This window comes from Cladophialophora bantiana (assembly GCF_000835475.1).
Source record: "Cladophialophora bantiana CBS 173.52 unplaced genomic scaffold supercont1.5, whole genome shotgun sequence".
Taxonomy (NCBI): domain Eukaryota; kingdom Fungi; phylum Ascomycota; class Eurotiomycetes; order Chaetothyriales; family Herpotrichiellaceae; genus Cladophialophora; species Cladophialophora bantiana.
The window spans coordinates 125,696-143,027 of NW_015971579.1; the positions used below are offsets into that span (position 1 = coordinate 125,696).

Sequence of the window (17,332 nt, forward strand, 5' to 3'; positions counted from 1 at the left end):
TTATCCGGTAGTGAGGGATACACCCTCCACTATGCGTAAGGCTGAAGGCCACCAACCTCTGAAGGATTCGCGTTTTCTATGGCCCACCAATCGCTGGCAATTGCGCATTATGTCGAAGACGTGCAGATTTGGCCCAATCTCCAAACGACATGTGTTTGATTGACGCAGTCATATCTCGGGGCGGGCGAGCATGAATGCGGCTGAGAACGATCTCCCAAGGAGCTTCTCTCCATATATCGGTCAAGAATACCCCAATCGACTTTTCGCCATCCAGGGGAACTCGCCAAGTTGTCCGTCCTGCCAGCGGATACCCCTGAAGTCAGAAATTGGGTCTCGCAAAGCACCACCTTCCTTTTGTCTTGTTGAAGAAGCTGTCTGCACAGAGCAATGGCTTCCACGTCAGTTGACGTGAGTGTTCAGTTCAGGGCCCTCGCGGACCAAGTCTTGCGCACTGAGCCAGAGAAGTTACGAACTTTGCTGAAAGGGATCTTCATACCCGATTTCAAGCCCACGTTCATTGACGATAAATCACTCAGACTTCCTGGTATTAACGACATTGAGCTTTTGGGTCCGTCTACAACAAAGGGTCGCAGCCCGTACCGGATGTGGGACATTGACACGGGAGACCTGGTGGAGAAAGCCTGAGATTGGTGTAGTGGGGCAGTACTGCGTACTCTCGCACAGGTGGAAGGGAGAAGAGGTCGACTACAAATACGTGTCCGGTGTCCAACAAAAGGCAGCTGAACTGCCGGAAAAATATAAAGACACCGAGCTCATTAAGGCAAAATGTAGGCAAGATATCGAAAAGCAGAGAGAAATGTTGGAAATGCTTCCTGATGTTGTGCGCGACTCCAAGTTGAGGCAAGAGGGCGACGTCGTCAGGTCGCTTCTTCGCAGATCTGCACATGCCGATTCCATCAAGAAAAGGCTTGATAACTGTAAAAAGGCCCTCGATTCGGCCTTGACCGACTTCCGATATGCTGAGGTGCAGACCGATGTGTTTGATGATCTATTGAAAGAAGTGGGCGTGGACGAAAATACCGCGAGAGCCGACCCGGATCGGAGCGTCATAAGTCGACTGGAAGACAAGGTTAACGATGCCCGGGTTGCATTCAGAAATGCCGAACAGGCATATTTAGAAAACCGAGAAAACGAGGAGTTCGTTACATTTTACAGGAATAGCAAAGTGGGACAAGCCGTTGATGAGATGAAACTCCGGCTACAACATTGGAGATCGGCGATCAAAATTGAACAGTCAATCGAGCAGGCCAAAATCATCTTCAATGACAAGCTCTTCAGCAGCAATACGGTCGTCGCCAACTCGTTCGACGGCGACATGGACAATCACAAATCTATTCTCAACCAGACCGCCAAAAAGCGATATTTGTGGCTAGACACATGCTGTATCGACAAGAAGGACCCCGCCGAACTGAACGACTCTCTTTCTCTCATGGGTGACTGGTACAAGGACGCAGACTTTTGTCTTGTGTATCTAGAGGGTCCTGGGTCCCAAACAGAATGGATCGACGAGTGGGATCGGTTCAAGCGCAGCACACTTCAGGAAGCCAACATCAAAAGCTTCAGGAGCATCCACGAATATGAGCCAGAATGGGCGACGCGAGGGTGGACACTCCAAGAACTAGTCATGAGTAAGACTACATTCTATCTCAATTCTGCTTGGAAGCCGTTGAGCAGGCCTGTGGAATACCTTGGTCCTTATTACTATAGCTCTCCCTTTATCGACCTTTACATCGGCCAGGAAACGAACAATATTTTCAAGGATGCTCTCAAGAGTCTCTCACAACATGAGGCTCTTGATTATATTCTAGACAAAGGAGGGATGCAGGTGAGAAAGACCCCATGAAAACTTCAGAGATACTCATGTAATTGATTCTCTGGAATTAGAATCCTTGCGGCGCGCTCGAAAACGGTGGCTCGAGGACAAGCTCAGAACATCCTATTCAACAGCAACAGCCCCAGACACAGGACAGAGAAGACGCAAAAGCCATCACAGCAGCAAAAAAGCTTCTAACGATCCTTGAGGTTCTGGGAATGCAGATTCCGCAAGATATGGACAAGAAGTCCGCTGTATCGCAGATGGCCCAGGCGGTCTATGTTGCAGCGATGAACCTAAGTTCTCAGAGCAACGGTCATTCGAATGCTCACAATCTGCTTCGATCCCTCATGGACTTCCTCCAATCCTACGGCCCCATTGGAAACAGCACTGTCCACTTTGACCGGAACAGTATAGTGCATGCAATCAACATGCTTCTTCAATGTTTTGTCACGACAACAATGCCTCTCATCAAGCAAGACAGAGAATATATAGCGGAGTTTGGCGGCATCCACGGCCTCAAGAACTGGCAAGATGGTGTTATCAGAATGAATTTCTCTGCCCATACCGTCATGCCACTTGCATGTATCAGGGACTCCGGTGTTGAGACTGATAGGGTATACTCATTGATGGGCTTGCTAAATGTGCGATTTCCTACGTTCCACGCCGAGGGTCTGACGAAGGCTCTAGCGCGGCTTCTGGATGAAGTTCTCGTCTCTTGGAACGATGTTTCGATCTTCAACTGGAGTGGACCACATTTCGGCAGTCCCATTCGAGGCCGATCCCTCTATCCTTCGGTGCTAGAGGCATTTAAAGTCCCAAAAATCAATGAGAGGGACTTCCTAGCAGAGAAAACTGCAGAACTATCAAAGAGGTTCGAGATAGAGCGATACACAACAATGGTGAGCTTCCAAAAGTCCATTACCGTGCTAAAAGAAGCGATTACCTTTGTCAAGGAAGGCAAAGAGACGAGCTTTCTGGTCGACCCCTTCAAAAAGATTCTAGAATTTGTCAAAACAGTCGATTTCAAGGATCTAGAGCCGTGCCTCGACCTTATGCGCCAATTCATGCAGGATATCCAAAAGAACCTGAGCACTCCAAGACCTGCGAAGGAGAGCTCGGATGACGCCACAGCCAAGCCGCCGAAGCTGGCGCAGTCATTCATGAAAGAGGGCAGTTCTTTGGCAACTAAAGTTTTACCTCCACGACCTTCGCTGGGATTTGACGTCAAGGCTGCCAAAAAGGGGTTTGGCAGACCGGGGCTTTCGCTCGGCAAACGGGGATCTAACGAGGAGTCAACACCAGCCAAAAACATCAGTGACCCGGATTTGGCAATTTCACCTTCTTCCACATTCAGCGAGGCTGAGACCCTTGTTGAAAGAGAACAAGAGGATTCTCGCCAGGAGTTGGAGAAGCAAAAGTTTGACCTTGTCGCGGCGTTCATCGGAAAGGTTGAAGGAATCACTACAAATTCAAACCAGAACGCAGCTACAACTACCCCCCTCCCACCTCCAATACCACCCATACCGTCTGGAACCATAGAAACTACTGTTGGTCTCACAGCGTCGGAACCAGTGAAGCCTCGTTCTGAACCAGAGGATATGATCTGTCCTAACCCAATTATTGTAACAAACTCGGGAATCGAAGGGACTTTCGACATCCAGCGTGTTATAATTACGATGCTGGTGCCAGATAAGCTCAAACGACAGATTCAACATGCAGCAAGCAATGATCAGAAGATCAGTGGCTGGTGTATGATCAGCACTGGTTTTGCTCTGACCTTGGTCGGCTTTTCCTGCGAGAAGCACATCCTGCAGAAGCAGCTTGACGTTGTCAATGCTGTCGAAAACAAGGTATTGCGAGAGCAGAAAGACGGCCAGAAGAGAAATCGGCTGATGTCAAGGGTGAAAACCTCATCTTTCGGTATAAAGTCGCCGTCATCGTCGATACAGGAGGATAACGCTTCAAAGTCGGAGGAGAACCCACAAATCGAGGTCACAGATGAGGGCGACGCGCAAGAAGCAAAGAAGGTCAGCCGTATGATCCAGTTCGTTCAAGAGCAAAGGTTGGACGCAATTGCTGGTGAGTGGGTGCTGGCGCGGTTCTCAGGAGTCCCGGGCGCGAAGTGGTTCTTGTGCAACCTTGAGCTAGGCTTGACACACCAGTACTACGGGCACCGCATCGCCACGACCGAGATCGACTTTCACAATGCGGCTCCGGAAAAAGGGCTCAAAGCTCATTGGGAAACATACATGAGGCGCAAGAAGCGTAAGCTGTGCGGCTTGCTGAAGGCGCATCTCCAAACCAAGGACGCAGATAGTTTCAAGGCCGAGCTGTCGAAAGAGCTGACCAAAATGATGAAGAAAGACGGGGATGACAAACCCAAAGGCGAGCCCGAGGACGATTTAGACGACATCGCAGATGGTAACGATTCCGACGATGAGCCAAGCTTCTTTAACCAAAAGCTTGAGCAGATGAAAGAGAAAGGACGTCAGGCGGCCGTGAAGGCAGGAGGGTTCCTGTTCGAGAAGTTCTGGGAGATGCGGGCCGATCATTTGGACAAGAACCTGAGCGCCTCTGTTCTCAAGAAGACCCCGACGTACCTGCAGGCGGCTCTTGAGAGCTTGAACGACAACAGGAGCCTGCTCCCGTCCATGTATCTCACGGCGAAGGTTCACATGTTTTGATCGGCTTGGCTCCTGCTGCTGAGTCGAATTCTTTCGATAAATGCTAGTATGTACTGGGTATGTCACGGTTTCTTCAGGTACACGGCCTCCAAATGCAAACATGTACCCATTGGAACAATTTCATGCTGCTTGGGCCAGGTCGCAGCTGGGGAAAGATTTATGAGACCATGTTCGAGGTCTGGAGAAAGGTCTGTCAAGACCTCTTCAAGCTCAGCCCACCAGCCCCTGAGTCGAGTGCTTGATAGCGCAGCGCTAAAAGTGGCGCAGGAAGTGGCTTGGCGCCCAGAAAGACGCTATACTAGAAATGGCAGGGTTGCTGATGTCAGCCATTTAAGTCCAACATCTCACCAACTATTCCTCCCGACTCCGTACACACCTTGCTCGCTAGGTACCTACCGACCGCACCATCCGTGACCTCGCCCAAGTTAAGGTGTCGTCACTAGACCATATCTGTAACTTTTGGCCAGACCATGAATTGTGCATTGTCAGTTCTGCTCAGTATTGGAGCCATGACACCTGTTATTACACAGCCTGTTTGACAGGCGAGGCAGAAGATATGCTGACAGATTCCGAGGCCCCAAATTCAGTAGAGGAGCCGCCACAGGATCAAATTAGCCGGCAGTGCTGACATCTTCCAAGTCCGAATGAAGTATGCACTGAGCTTTGTGCTAGTACATAGAACAAACATTGAAGAGAGGGGCTCGCCGAACCTTTACATGTGTAGGCGTTATTGCTGAATTCTCGTCAAACTGACTTCCATCACTGGACAAGCCCATCGCAAGTCGCTCATTGCAACTCTGACACCTCTGACTTTCCTCGTTGCTTCGGATAACATCGAAGGCCGCGTTTTGTTCACGATTATGGCAGCAGAACTCCGAAGCCGAGGACCTGTGGTATACCACTCAGGCAACGTTTTCACGGCAGACGACCATGGAAATCGCGTTGAGGCGTTCATAGTCTCAGAAACAGGCGAATTTACAGTAGTGGGAACAAACCGCGACGTCCTAGACATTGCACTTCGCGAAAACTTTCCCACGTTCGATTTGAAGGATCGATTTGTTATGCCTGGCATCCACGACGCCCACGTCCATATTCTCATAGCAGGTCTCTCACGTCTGTCGAACGTGAAGCCTGGCTTTGACGCCACGATATCCAACATTGGTGAAAGACTCAAGTCGCATGCATGCGACTGTGAACATGCCCATGCATATGGCGATTGGATAGTGGGGGACCTCTACCACATTGAGAATTTCGATCGAGAAGCACTGGACCTTGAATTTACCAACACACCAGTGCTCTTGCGTGGAGGTGCGGGCCACGGGATGTTTCTCAATACCGCCGCATTGGAAAGATCAGGTTACAGCCTCACCGAGCCTGATGCGCCGCACCACCATTACTCCCGTCGGCCAGATGGAACCCTGACAGGTGAAGTGGCTGAGCTGGCAATGACAAAGGCAGCATTGGCACTGCCGAAGCCGGAAATGGCACATATCAAACGCTGTATTCTGCATGCAGTGAGATTGCTTCATTCTGTGGGAGTGACAAGCTTCCAAGAAGCAGCGTCGAATACAGTCATCCTGAAAGCACTGGGCGAGCTCGACGCTAGTGGGGAATTGAAGATGGATGTGCAAACGCATATCGTGTATAAACCGGAGCAGCTCGGCGAAGAAAGTTTCGAAACGCTGCACAAGACGCTCGATGACGCGGCAAGTTTCCGGTCAAAACATGTTCAGACCAATTTCGCCAAGTTAATGCTGGATGGTGTCCCGCTTCATCCGTATTATACGCATGCTGGTCTCACGGAGTCTGGAGATATCGACGAGAGCAAGGTTCAGATCGACATCGATGACCTGACTGAAACTGTTGCGAAGTTGGATGCGAGAGGGATGACATGCAAGATCCATTGCACAGGATATGGGAGTACACGTCGAGCCCTGGACATGTATGAAGCTGTGAGGGCGGGCAATAGCCATGGGCCCAAACATGAAATTGCACATTGCAATGGGGTGCATGATGGTAAGCTTCCATTTCGCTTTGGTTAGAAAAGCTGCTAATGGAGACAGACGATTACCCTCGCTTCCAGCAGCTGAATTTGACCGCCGAGATGTCTCCGTCGATGTTCTTCGTTCATCCGATGACGACGATGTCAGGGGGCCTGATGGACTGGAACTGGGGAAAGATGATCAAAAACAGAGCTCACCTGACCATTGGCAGTGACTGGGCCTTTCAAGATCCATCCATTCTGCCCGCCTGCGCTCTCATCATGGACAATGTTGCTGCTGCATTGCCAGCAGCCGAAGGCGCGGCCAGCACGGCTGCTGAGGTGATTTGCAGAATCTTGACCGTAGCGGGTGCGGTGGCGACCGGCCGAGAGAGCTGGACTGGGACTATTGAGGTTGGAAAGAAAGCCAACTTCATCATGGTCGACTGTGACTTGAGCAAGGGCGAATTTAAGGGAGCCAAAGTCTTGGGTACGTGGTTTGAAGGGGAGAGGGTTTATGAGTGTACCTGAAGAGGGTGGCAAGCCGGGCGCCGAAGCCGGCCACATGAGGCAGTCGTGGTTCTATGCAGATTGAGGCTCATCTTGTTACTCCTACAGTAAATCAAAATTGACAATAGCTTTTGCTTCGGATGGAATATCGGCTTCGTACCATCACGACACGGATATCAGGCTGTGTGACAATAATACCCAAGCACGGCGATTTCAGCACATTTAGCCTGATTTAGTCCCACTAGAACTCGAAATCATTTCTACTCTCGGCATCCACAAAGGGTGGCGCCTCGACCCTGGATCGGTGATCAAGGTCGCTATCATGAAGAACTATGCGGTTTCTCTGGCCATGGCTGCATGCGCGGCCGCCGTCTGGATCCTTCTTTCCACCCCAGACGCAGGCTTCGATCCGCAAAAGGTCCTTGCCCGAGGCCGCGCGATCACTTCACGCTCCTGGGAGTTTGGGACATTCGCAGAAGCTCTCCTTGAGTTCTACGATCGAGAGCTGACTATCTTCGACTCTGATCCGTTTCCGCGCGGGCGGATTCCTAGGGTTGCTGACACGTCGAAAGTTGAGGGTCTTGCGTACGCAAGATCTGTGATATGGACTAACAGCTCGGATCTGCTGGTTGATGGTGAAGGTAAGTAATAACAACAGCACTTGCTTCATGATTAAGAAGAAAGAATATGCTTCTATCGCGGTATCACCCAGTCTCACGGCGTCATAGGCTCAGCAGCGGACCCGGCGTCTCTGGGCAAACCCGCCTTGCTCCTATCCCAGTATGATGGAACTTACTATGAGGCTGCAAAGCGACAGGCCGAGTTCCTCACGAAAAAGGCCACGAGGTTCCATGTCAATGCCACACACTCAGCTATTTCACACCGTGATGAGCCTCCTGAACTTTGGGGCGATTTCATCTACATGGTGCCTCCATTCCTGGCGTATTACGGTGTGGCAGCACAGGAGATGCAGATCTTGGAAACAGCTGTGTTGCAGTGTCAGCTCTACAACGCCGTCTTGAGAACAAGCATCTCGCTTGACGATGGGCAAACTTGTTACGGCTTGTGGCGGCACATTATCTCAGAGCCAGCAGAGTTAGAGCCGGGAGTATGCTGCTCGGACCCAGATGTTTGGCTTACCAGCAATGCATGGGCCGTAGCAGGAATGACTCACGTCTTGGCCACGATCTTGAAGTGGCTGCCCCCTCCGGACAGTTCAATCAATCGGGTCCAGTACGACACATTTAAGTCTAGGAGCACAACGGCACTGAAAGATATTATTGATGCTATGCTGCTATGCACGATGAAGCAGCGACGGGATGAGAAGTCGGGTCTCTTGAAGAACTATCTGGATGGGCCGTCACATCGATCTGCTGCCTGGGCGTATGGAGATGCTGCCGGTACTGCACTCATGGCTTCAGCAGCATACCGATTAGCAGTTCTCTTACCAGAGGTCTATGGAGTGCCATCCTTCCTCGACTGGGCTGAACAGAATCGTCGGGCAATCGCGAAGCGTGTTAGCCGCGACGGAAGAGTGAGCCCCGTGGCGGATGTTGGACACGTCCCAAGCAAGAATCCAGTCAATCAGACCAGTGAAGGGCAGAGTATGGTGATCTTGATGTACAGTGCGTGGCGCGACTGCATGGCTGCCGGAGTCTGCAGTAGAAATGTCCGTCTCTGGGATACGATATCGACGTGGTGGTGGTACGCAGGAAGAGGGAGACGAGGCTAGAACGAGGCTGTCGGCCTTGGGGATCACGGCCTTATCCAGAGCATCGCGAAAAGGTGGGGAGATCGGACCGCGAAAGCAAAATGCCAAGGCGAGGGGCAGCCCCAGGGAGCCTGGGGAGTTAACTTAGGCGGCGAACATGGTTAGTAAGCCCACCAGTCTGGGCATCAGGCTAGCCCGGGACGGACGGGTTTTCCATTTATTCGGGGGCTCGCGCTCTTCGGTGGCGCCTCTGATTAGTGACCTGCTTCCAGTTCCAGCCACGCGGGGCAGTTGGTCTTTCGAGCATTACGGCAATGCCCACCAATTCCATGATCATACTGAGGCCGAGCCTATGCATCCCACCACATTCACTGTGCATGCAATGCGCAGGCAAACGCAGTCAAACTTGTCCACCGCCAAACCGAGCATCCGTCAATTGTTGCTTGAGAACCACTTGTCAACTTATCCTACAATCGTGTCAACGCCCGCTGAACGATCAAGAAGAACCTACCCTGACATCTCTAGTGTGCACACCCGCTGCGCCATTTTCAACCGCTGCCCCTCCCCAGATTATCAATTCTTGCCTCAGATGAACGCTACCGATCATGTCTGATTCACCCATTACAACTGCACCCGTCGGGCCTCAAGAGAAGCCGATTCTGGATAAGCTGCTCCTTGTCAGAGACAAGTTGCTCCTCCTCAAGCAAGACAAAAGCACCTATGTCAAGTCCTCCGACGTCCTTCCCCTGTACGAGCAGGTCATCGAGCAAGTCTCCATCCTCAACGAAGTCCGCGGCTCTGAGCATTTACTGCAGAACCGAGTCGACACCGTCCTGGACGACTGCCTTCAACTCGTTTCCCTTTTCTTCATGGCTGTGGGACGGAACAACGAAGCGCCTGCGCTGTACGCCATGACCGGAAACATCACGCGCCTGTGCCAACACCTCAAAGAAGCTGCGTTTTACAGCAAGAGAGACCTGACTAGCTTGGAACAAACCCTTGAAAAGATGCAGACTACTCTCGATTACGGCAAGGACAAATACTCTCATCATTTGTTGACCCGCATCCAATATCGCCTGGAAGTCTGTCGGGAAATGCTGCAGGAGCTGCGCAACTTCCTGTCCGCACTCTCTCCAGAAATGACGCCGATATGGGAGAAGCTAGTCTCCATTATTCGAGCTATTGCGGCATTGAATACGAGAACCAAGGTATCTGCGGGGATCGCATATCGTCGCACTCTGCTAACCGGCTCGCAGTTTAGTCAGAAAGATTTAAACGAACTAAGGGACCAACTCCTCCAGATCCAAGCGACGATGAAAGACGGTAAACTCCCAAACGAACAGGGGGAAGTCAAGGGTGGGCAAGACTTGGTAGTGCCTCTCCTCGAAAGGTGCCTCAAATTTACCGATATTGTCGAACAGAAGTACGTGCCCTTCCCCCTCACCACGGGACTCTCCCCCGTTAACGTGTTCGGATTAGGCAAGGGAAAATCGACGAGCGATTCCAGGATGTTTATGATAAACTCATCGAAATTCGCAACCAGCTCGATCGGCTGACCATGACCCAAGCTTGGTCCCTCCGTGAGACCGACTTGTTCATGTGGCAGAGGAAGTTGGATCGTATCGACGATTCGAGACGGGACGGTAACTTCTTTGACGCCGACGGCCATCCCGCGGACCTGCATGCGCAAAGAGTGAGATCGACAGAGATGAATGTTTTCAAACCCATTACTGACCCGTTGCGGCAGACACTACTTTACCTGATTCGACGAGGGTATGCCTATATTTATCAATTACTGATTGCGTCCGAGCCCGTGTCAGAAGCTCTCCTTCCCATATACAACCAACTCCTAACCTTGCGAAAATGCCTGATCGAAGTCAAGAAGGCTGGAGGGGTCTCCAACCCGCGAGAATTGTACCCCTACAGTATGAAGCTCAACTCGATCGACAACATGCGGGTCGACGGCAAGTTCCAAATTGGAAATGACATCCCCGAAGGGCAAGGAAGTGTGAATGATCTCCTGGCTGAATGCTATGACCTGGCTTATGAGCTGAGGACCGCAGCCGAGGACGAGGCAGGGGACGAATAAGGGTCCGTCGAGGGGTTGTGACGGCTCCGGCTGGTCGGGGGTGCTGGGAATCTGCTTTATTGATGATCAAAGAACCCTTTTGGAGACCGCCTTCCTTTCAAGGCCAGTGCCCAGTACAGCTGAGTTCTGCTGGAAGAAAGCTTGGGGGAGTTGCCCAGCTGGCGGGTTGTGGCACCATTGGCTGCTTTCTGTCTCACGGGCGGACATTTATACAGTAGCATTTGCGTTGATCATTGATCAAATTCAAATTCCACCAGCGTACCGAGTACAGAGTTGCCGAGTTGTGAGAGCCGTTCTCTCCTTTAGTTAATACGTAAAGAGGTATTATTAGTTCCCTGGGCAAATACCCACCTGTAGGTATGGAGCACGCGGAGTTCTGCCCGAACAACTCGGCCGACCTTGCTCGATGCAGATTAGAAGAAATTTAACGGAAGAGAGAGAAATAAATGTGGTCAGACAGAATAATATTGAGCGTCACTCTAGCAGCCTCTTGGCCAAGTTGGAACAGCAGTGGCGTTTCACAGTCGCGTTCTCGGACCCCTTGACAGAAGGAATACTTGCGAGATACAAGTAGAGCCAGGCTGGGTGGCGAGGAGGATATGTGCCCTCTTGACACAGCGCAACGTCCTTTCAACTTGTACTGGGTATACTGGCAGACCCTCGCTGAGACAGACGGTCAGACAGACAGACAGACACGGCTGACGCAGTTGATAAGTGGCAGCGATTTACGTAATCAACCAGACAGTTCTCAATCTCAGTGTCAGTCCCCACCCGCCTGACAGGCTTCGTCCTTCCGCTCGAGGTTGCTTGATGCCTCCCACTGGTAACTACCCAGTAGCGAGCTAAGTCCCTCCTCTCCTCGGAGATAAGTGACTTGTCAGACAAAAAACATGGCGTTCAATCTTGGCGTCGTGCCAGTATCCAGTACGATCATTCACGACGACGGGAACAAGGTTCTACCCGATCGACGCTCTGTACTGGATACTATTACAGCATCTTGACACTAGCCAGTAACAGCTAGCCATATCGAGCTAGTGCATGCGACGTCACTGCTGTCCAGGGATCCACAGTTTTCTGCGCCGGAACAAGAAACCCAGCGTCCCTTTTTGCCCACTGGAATTATTTGGATCGTGGCGCAAAGAATCGAGCGTTGCCAGCTGCTCCAGCCCAAGCGCCTGTAGCCAGACCCGCCGCGTGACCGCCTGCAAGCCTCTGCGCTTATCTTGGCCCAAGCCAGAGCCGCAGCTGCCGCTACAATCCCATGGAAACAACTTCCGTCCGACTTGCTGGGATACAGCCACGGCCTGGAAATTGTATCCGGTGACACCACCATGTCCCAGCGCCTGAGGCCAATAACGCCAGCAAACCCGGCGCCCGAAGAGCCTGGCGGGCCCTCGATCCCAACACGCGGCAGGAGCATCACCCGCAATGGCAGGAGCAACGCGACCGCAGCGTGCCAGGCATGCAAGGCCAAGAGGAGAAAGGCACGAGCCGTCCAGTTCTCCTTTGCACAACCTCCATGGCTGACCATCTAGTAGTGCAGTGGCCCACCCGGACCCTGCAATGCTTGTATCGCCTCCAATACCGAATGTGTGTTCAGAGAAGACCTCGACAGAAGACGGAAGGAGGCTATCAAGCGCAAGATGGTGGAGGGTACAGAGAATCATCGGAATCTCTTGACTGGGTTGCTCCGGTCCATTCGATCAAGTGATGAAAATGATGCCCAGCATCTCTTCCGGCTGATTCGAGATGATGCGCCTCTGTCAACGGTGAGCCGATCCGGCCTTTGTGGGGTCACTGTCAAGTTCAGAGACCTGAAAGGGCACCTTCCAAGAACACGATCTGGTGAGATCTCATGCAGAGTGGACGACGCTGACCGTCTTCGGGATTTAGATCAACGCTTTCATTGATGAAAGTGTCAGAAAGCTTCGGGAAAATAGTCCAAAGACCGACGCCACCATTGACGGGCTTCTCAAGCTGAGAGCCGAAGCCGCCAATCTTGGAGAGCAGATGTCGCTGGCCAGAACTCGAAGGAAGACCATGAGTGTCGAGCAGATGGCGGACGAGCCCCTGTTCCATCTCACAGCAAGACCCTGGACGACAGTCACGGACGATGATACCCTCGTCTCACACTTGGTCTCCCTCTATTTTACCTGGTGGAACACGTTCATGCATCCTCTTCACGAGCCTTTTCTGATCGAAGCCATGGCAGCAGGTGATATCATGAGTCCGCTCTGCTCCTCTTTCCTAGTGAACGCCCTCCTTGCCCTCTCCTGCAGCTACTCCGACTTACCTGGGGCCTTCTCTGACCCTGACGATCCGGATTCTTGGGGCGAGCATTTTTATGAAGAAGCAAGGCGCCTGTGGGACCGCGAGGAAGGCCGCGCTTCCATGACCAACTTGCAAGGGCTGTACCTCTTGATGCTGTACCAAAATATGCGCGGAAAAGATCAGCTCGGCTGGTCAACCATGTCGCAGGTAATTCACATGTACCAAGAGCTGGGTCTCTGTAACCAGATCAAAATTCCACGTGACTGTCCTGCCGAGTCTGTGGACAAAATGAAAACAGCCATGTTGAACGTCTCCTGGTCGGTCTTTAGCTGCAACACGTGAGTATCTTTGAGGCGCCGATCTGTCGATCCGCATCCGGTTCCGCTGACTTGGACAGGATATTTGCCATTTTCCTTCTCAAACCCCCTACGCTGCGGCCACCTACAGTGGCGCGCCCTTTCACCGGAGAAGACCTTCTAAGGTCGGTGCAGTGGAAACCATATCCGCGCGCAGGGAGAACAGAGCCACTGTATGGCGAAACTCTGGTTGACGCCTATTGTGACTTGGCTGAGATTGCATACGGGGTAGCATTAAGCGTGCCCTTTAAAGAACATGCCAACAAGAATGTACCCCTGCAGCTGATGGTGAGGTTACGTGACTGGCACGACAATCTACCGGCAGCGTTGCAAGCCAGCCCTGCGGCGCCAGGACCACTGTTTGAGCTACAGTAAGCAAGTTCTTACCCATCAACTGGGTGTGGATGGCCGGCTAACCAGATCAGCGCCATTTACTATTCGTGCGTTCTCACCTTAAGCGAGGTTTCTGACCGCGAAACTTCACCGGGTCCTTCGCCTGCTCCAGCTCCTCTCAACATGCTGCCGACCGCCGGCATGACTGCTCGCAGCACCTCCCTCCTCTTGATCCATCAAATGCTCCCCCTGTATCGACAATTCCGCCAAACATACGGCCTCGTTCGTGTGATGGCGGGCAGCTGCCAGACGGCGGCAGTTGCTTATTTTATTCTTCTGAAAGCGCTGCGCGACCCGTCATGTCAATCAGAGGAGAATGAGGAGGCACTCATTGACCTGACGATGTACTTGATGATGGGTGCACGGCGCTGGTTGGTTTATGCCGGTATGCTCCGAATGTTGCGACCGACGGCGCAGTTGATGGGGGTTCAGCTCCCTCAGCGACTGAACGAGATCCTGGACGAGTTCGACAAGACAGTGTGGACGGTGGGAGCACATAAACGAATCCGAAGCATCTATCCGAACCTCGCTCTTGTCAAAAAAGACGCTGTCGACGGTGAGGACATCACGATGGGCGAGTTGCTGGCAAGATGGGAAGCAGTTTTAACGGATGACCAGATGGAAAATCGTGAAGATAACTAGGTAGGGCGGCCAGCTTTTTAGGCGGTACGCTGGAGGGTCTCGGTATCCCAAGTGGAAAGGGGGTGGGTGGCAATCCAACGAGTCGTGGCCTTCCAGCAAAACTGCTGTACCGGAAAAGGTTTCCAGAAGTGGCTCCTTCAGAACCACCAAGGGCCACAAGCTGGCCCATTCTCATGGTCCCTGCCTAGGCCTGTCCTCTCCTGAGGGCGATGCCCTTCAACCAATGAGAATCGTCATACCGCCCAGATGTGTCACGTGATCCCTTGCGAGCTCAGCTCTGGACCCCCAAAAAGTCCCTTGCATCGCAAGCACTAGACAGGTACGATGCTCGTTCATTCCACCGGTCGGCGGTTCCAGTCGTCAATAACATGAAAACCTTTCCTCGCTTGATGCAAAGTGCTTATACCAGGTACTGAGTACATAGCTAGGTAATATGAGCGAGAAGAGGACACAAAGTCTATCATCTATCACCCTAGCAGATTGTCCTCGTTGGGTACTCCGTACCGAGGACCTGTTACTGGGTACGTAGGGAGAAAAGACTGGCCTGGACCGCGTGCCTGCTGCAGCTTATGCCTTTGTGGCTAGCCGAGCTCGCGGTTCGCGGGTCGGGCCAGCTGCGCGGGTCTCCCTCTCGCTGTGAGCTCTAACGAAACTACTTGGAGTCACGTCGTGTCGAAGTTAGGAGTGCGAGGTACATACATATACATGTATTTGTTGGGATGTCAGGGAAGGGAGATCGCGATCTGTTGTGATACATATCAGGCGACGGATCTGGATTTTGTAGGACAAGGTATGGGACAGTCATGGGAGGGGAAGAAAAAGAGGGGGAGGCTGCGGGAAAAATTTAGTAAACACCGGGTTCGTAGGCATGAGGGCCCTTGGAGTTTTAACAGTTCCGATCGCCACCTTCTCAAATCTCCTTGATCCCAAATCTTGCTCGGGAGAGCGGACTCTTCATTTTCGTGTCGAATGCAACATGTATCCGCTCCCAGACAGACCGATACAACAGAAAAGGCAAGGCCGATTCCACCCGCTCAGGGATAGATCCAACGCATAATGCCGGGCTGGAACATGATATGTTCGCAGTCGTAGTCGTCATCATCGCCGAGTACATGGATCTAGACATGAACAAAACCCTAGACGCCGACCTGATCCGCGCCATGCTGTACCTCGTGGGCGATGCCTCCGACAAGGTGCTGGATAAGTGCGGGACATAGTCTCGAACGCCATTGGGAACGACAGCGCGGACACCATCTTATTTCACGCCCTTGACTAGCCCATTAGCGAAGACTCGGCTACTTGAGACTTCAAACAAAAAGGAACGCGAGCAGCAATATCTACTCGTGCAATCCCCATTTCAACTCCTTGAAAGTCATAGCATCTCGAGAGAGCCGTGTAGGATCCCTCTTCATTCACGTCTGTTGCGAGCGAGTTCTCGTGTATCCTTGCACGTGACCGGACCGGCTGAATATATGGCCCTTTCGATAGGTGGCACATAACCAGACATATCTTGCACATCCAAAAAGTAGCCCATTGACTACGGAGCACAATTTCTTAATGCTGAGAAGCAGGTGTTTCCCCCTTGTCGGGATCTGCCTCGGGATAGGACCTTGGCCGCAGGCTACCACATTGTCGAGCTTTTGCTATCAGTCCAATGTGTAGTTTGCGCTGACGATAGGTCGACCCAATGATGCCTCCAGTGTCGCACATTCCTGTATGATCCTCTGGGCAACCGTTCCATCCTCACCGCGCTGTCGCATCTCTCCAGCAAAGAGATCCAAAAATTTCGAGACCTAGCTGTGTTTCTCCCGAAGAATCTCCTGGAGAGATTCACTGGCCGAGCTCACGTGCTTATAAGCCTCCTCCCGTCGCCTTTTTTTTTATATCTTTCAGTGCCAGTCATTCATTCTCCCCAACTTTGGAGTCGATGAGGGCGTCCATTGTGTTAGCTAACTCGCCCAAAAATTTTCTGAATTGTCTCAGTCTCCAGTTCCAAGGCTGCCCGGATCAGACAGTTTTCTTGAGAGCGGTCATTTGATTTTCGAATTCCAATATTCTCTCATCATCCATTTCAATGGAGTCTCTTTTAAGGCCAGGCCCATTACTTTCAGTATAATAGCCCGTGCTACTTGCCTCCTAGTCTCTCCCTGTACCCAAAGTCCTTGTATCCTGGCCATGGCATGTTTCGAAGAGGAAAGATTTTCCAAAATAGATTAATCACATAGCTCCTCAGCTGCATTGATAAGGACTCACCGTCTTTACCCGGTCTGATCTTCTTGGTGGAACAGATGTCAGCCCCGAATGGGGAAACTACATACCCCAGCATATTGTACGGGAGGCCGAGTCAACAACAGAACAAGCGGAGCTTCCTTTAAAAAACCTTAGTACCTATATCATTCCACGCATTCATCTCAACTAGGATAGAACTCTATCAACGATTTGGGAGGTTGCCGATTCAGAAAGTGGTCTCTACTGTTAGAAGTGGCATACTCTCTGTTTCTTGAAGGCATGAATACTTCGTCTTAACTTCCCCCCGCAGCAAAACGCACTGGGATGAAGCCACATGGTGAAGAGGGTATCAGTCCACCAGACATTGTGTGATGAAACACTTCGCAAGCGGGCACCTACAGCTCATTCTCATATTGTCTCTTTAGCAACTTCTTACCGTAGCACGTGAATGAAAAGGGTAAGGCGGCGTTAACTGATAGCCTTGTCAGCTGATAGCCTTGTGCTTTAACCATCCTTTGCCTTATCCTTTTTATTCCTATACCATCCACCCGATTCGGGTGGAGGGCGTAGGGAACTTGGAAACAACGGTGGATTCGTGACAGAGTCTCAGTCCGTCACAAGATCTAACT

The 17,332-nt window shown here is 51.8% G+C and overlaps 5 protein-coding genes across 5 annotated transcripts; all 5 read left to right on the forward strand.

Annotated features, from left to right (window-relative positions):
- Positions 1-387: 387 nt before the first annotated feature.
- Positions 388-4,521, forward strand: Z519_03637 (uncharacterized protein; the record flags this gene model as incomplete). The annotated part of the gene is made up of 3 exons (XM_016761387.1): positions 388-605; positions 685-1,846; positions 1,906-4,521. 3 exons carry the CDS (start codon positions 388-390, stop codon positions 4,519-4,521), a joined length of 3,996 nt encoding a protein of 1,331 aa, XP_016621725.1.
- Positions 4,522-5,381: 860 nt separating this feature from the next.
- On the forward strand, positions 5,382-7,033 carry Z519_03638 (uncharacterized protein; the record flags this gene model as incomplete). Its single annotated transcript, XM_016761388.1, has 2 exons — positions 5,382-6,537; positions 6,585-7,033. The coding sequence occupies 2 exons, from the start codon at positions 5,382-5,384 to the stop codon at positions 7,031-7,033; spliced, it is 1,605 nt and encodes a 534-aa protein (XP_016621726.1).
- Positions 7,034-7,361: 328 nt separating this feature from the next.
- Z519_03639 (uncharacterized protein) lies at positions 7,362-8,744 on the forward strand (the record flags this gene model as incomplete). The annotated part of the gene is made up of 2 exons (XM_016761389.1): positions 7,362-7,653; positions 7,741-8,744. 2 exons carry the CDS (start codon positions 7,362-7,364, stop codon positions 8,742-8,744), a joined length of 1,296 nt encoding a protein of 431 aa, XP_016621727.1.
- Positions 8,745-9,328: 584 nt separating this feature from the next.
- Z519_03640 (uncharacterized protein) lies at positions 9,329-10,812 on the forward strand (the record flags this gene model as incomplete). Its single annotated transcript, XM_016761390.1, has 4 exons — positions 9,329-9,931; positions 9,980-10,146; positions 10,203-10,416; positions 10,471-10,812. 4 exons carry the CDS (start codon positions 9,329-9,331, stop codon positions 10,810-10,812), a joined length of 1,326 nt encoding a protein of 441 aa, XP_016621728.1.
- Positions 10,813-12,143: 1,331 nt separating this feature from the next.
- On the forward strand, positions 12,144-14,474 carry Z519_03641 (uncharacterized protein; the record flags this gene model as incomplete). The annotated part of the gene is made up of 5 exons (XM_016761391.1): positions 12,144-12,305; positions 12,351-12,581; positions 12,706-13,421; positions 13,481-13,810; positions 13,865-14,474. The coding sequence occupies 5 exons, from the start codon at positions 12,144-12,146 to the stop codon at positions 14,472-14,474; spliced, it is 2,049 nt and encodes a 682-aa protein (XP_016621729.1).
- Positions 14,475-17,332: the final 2,858 nt, after the last annotated feature.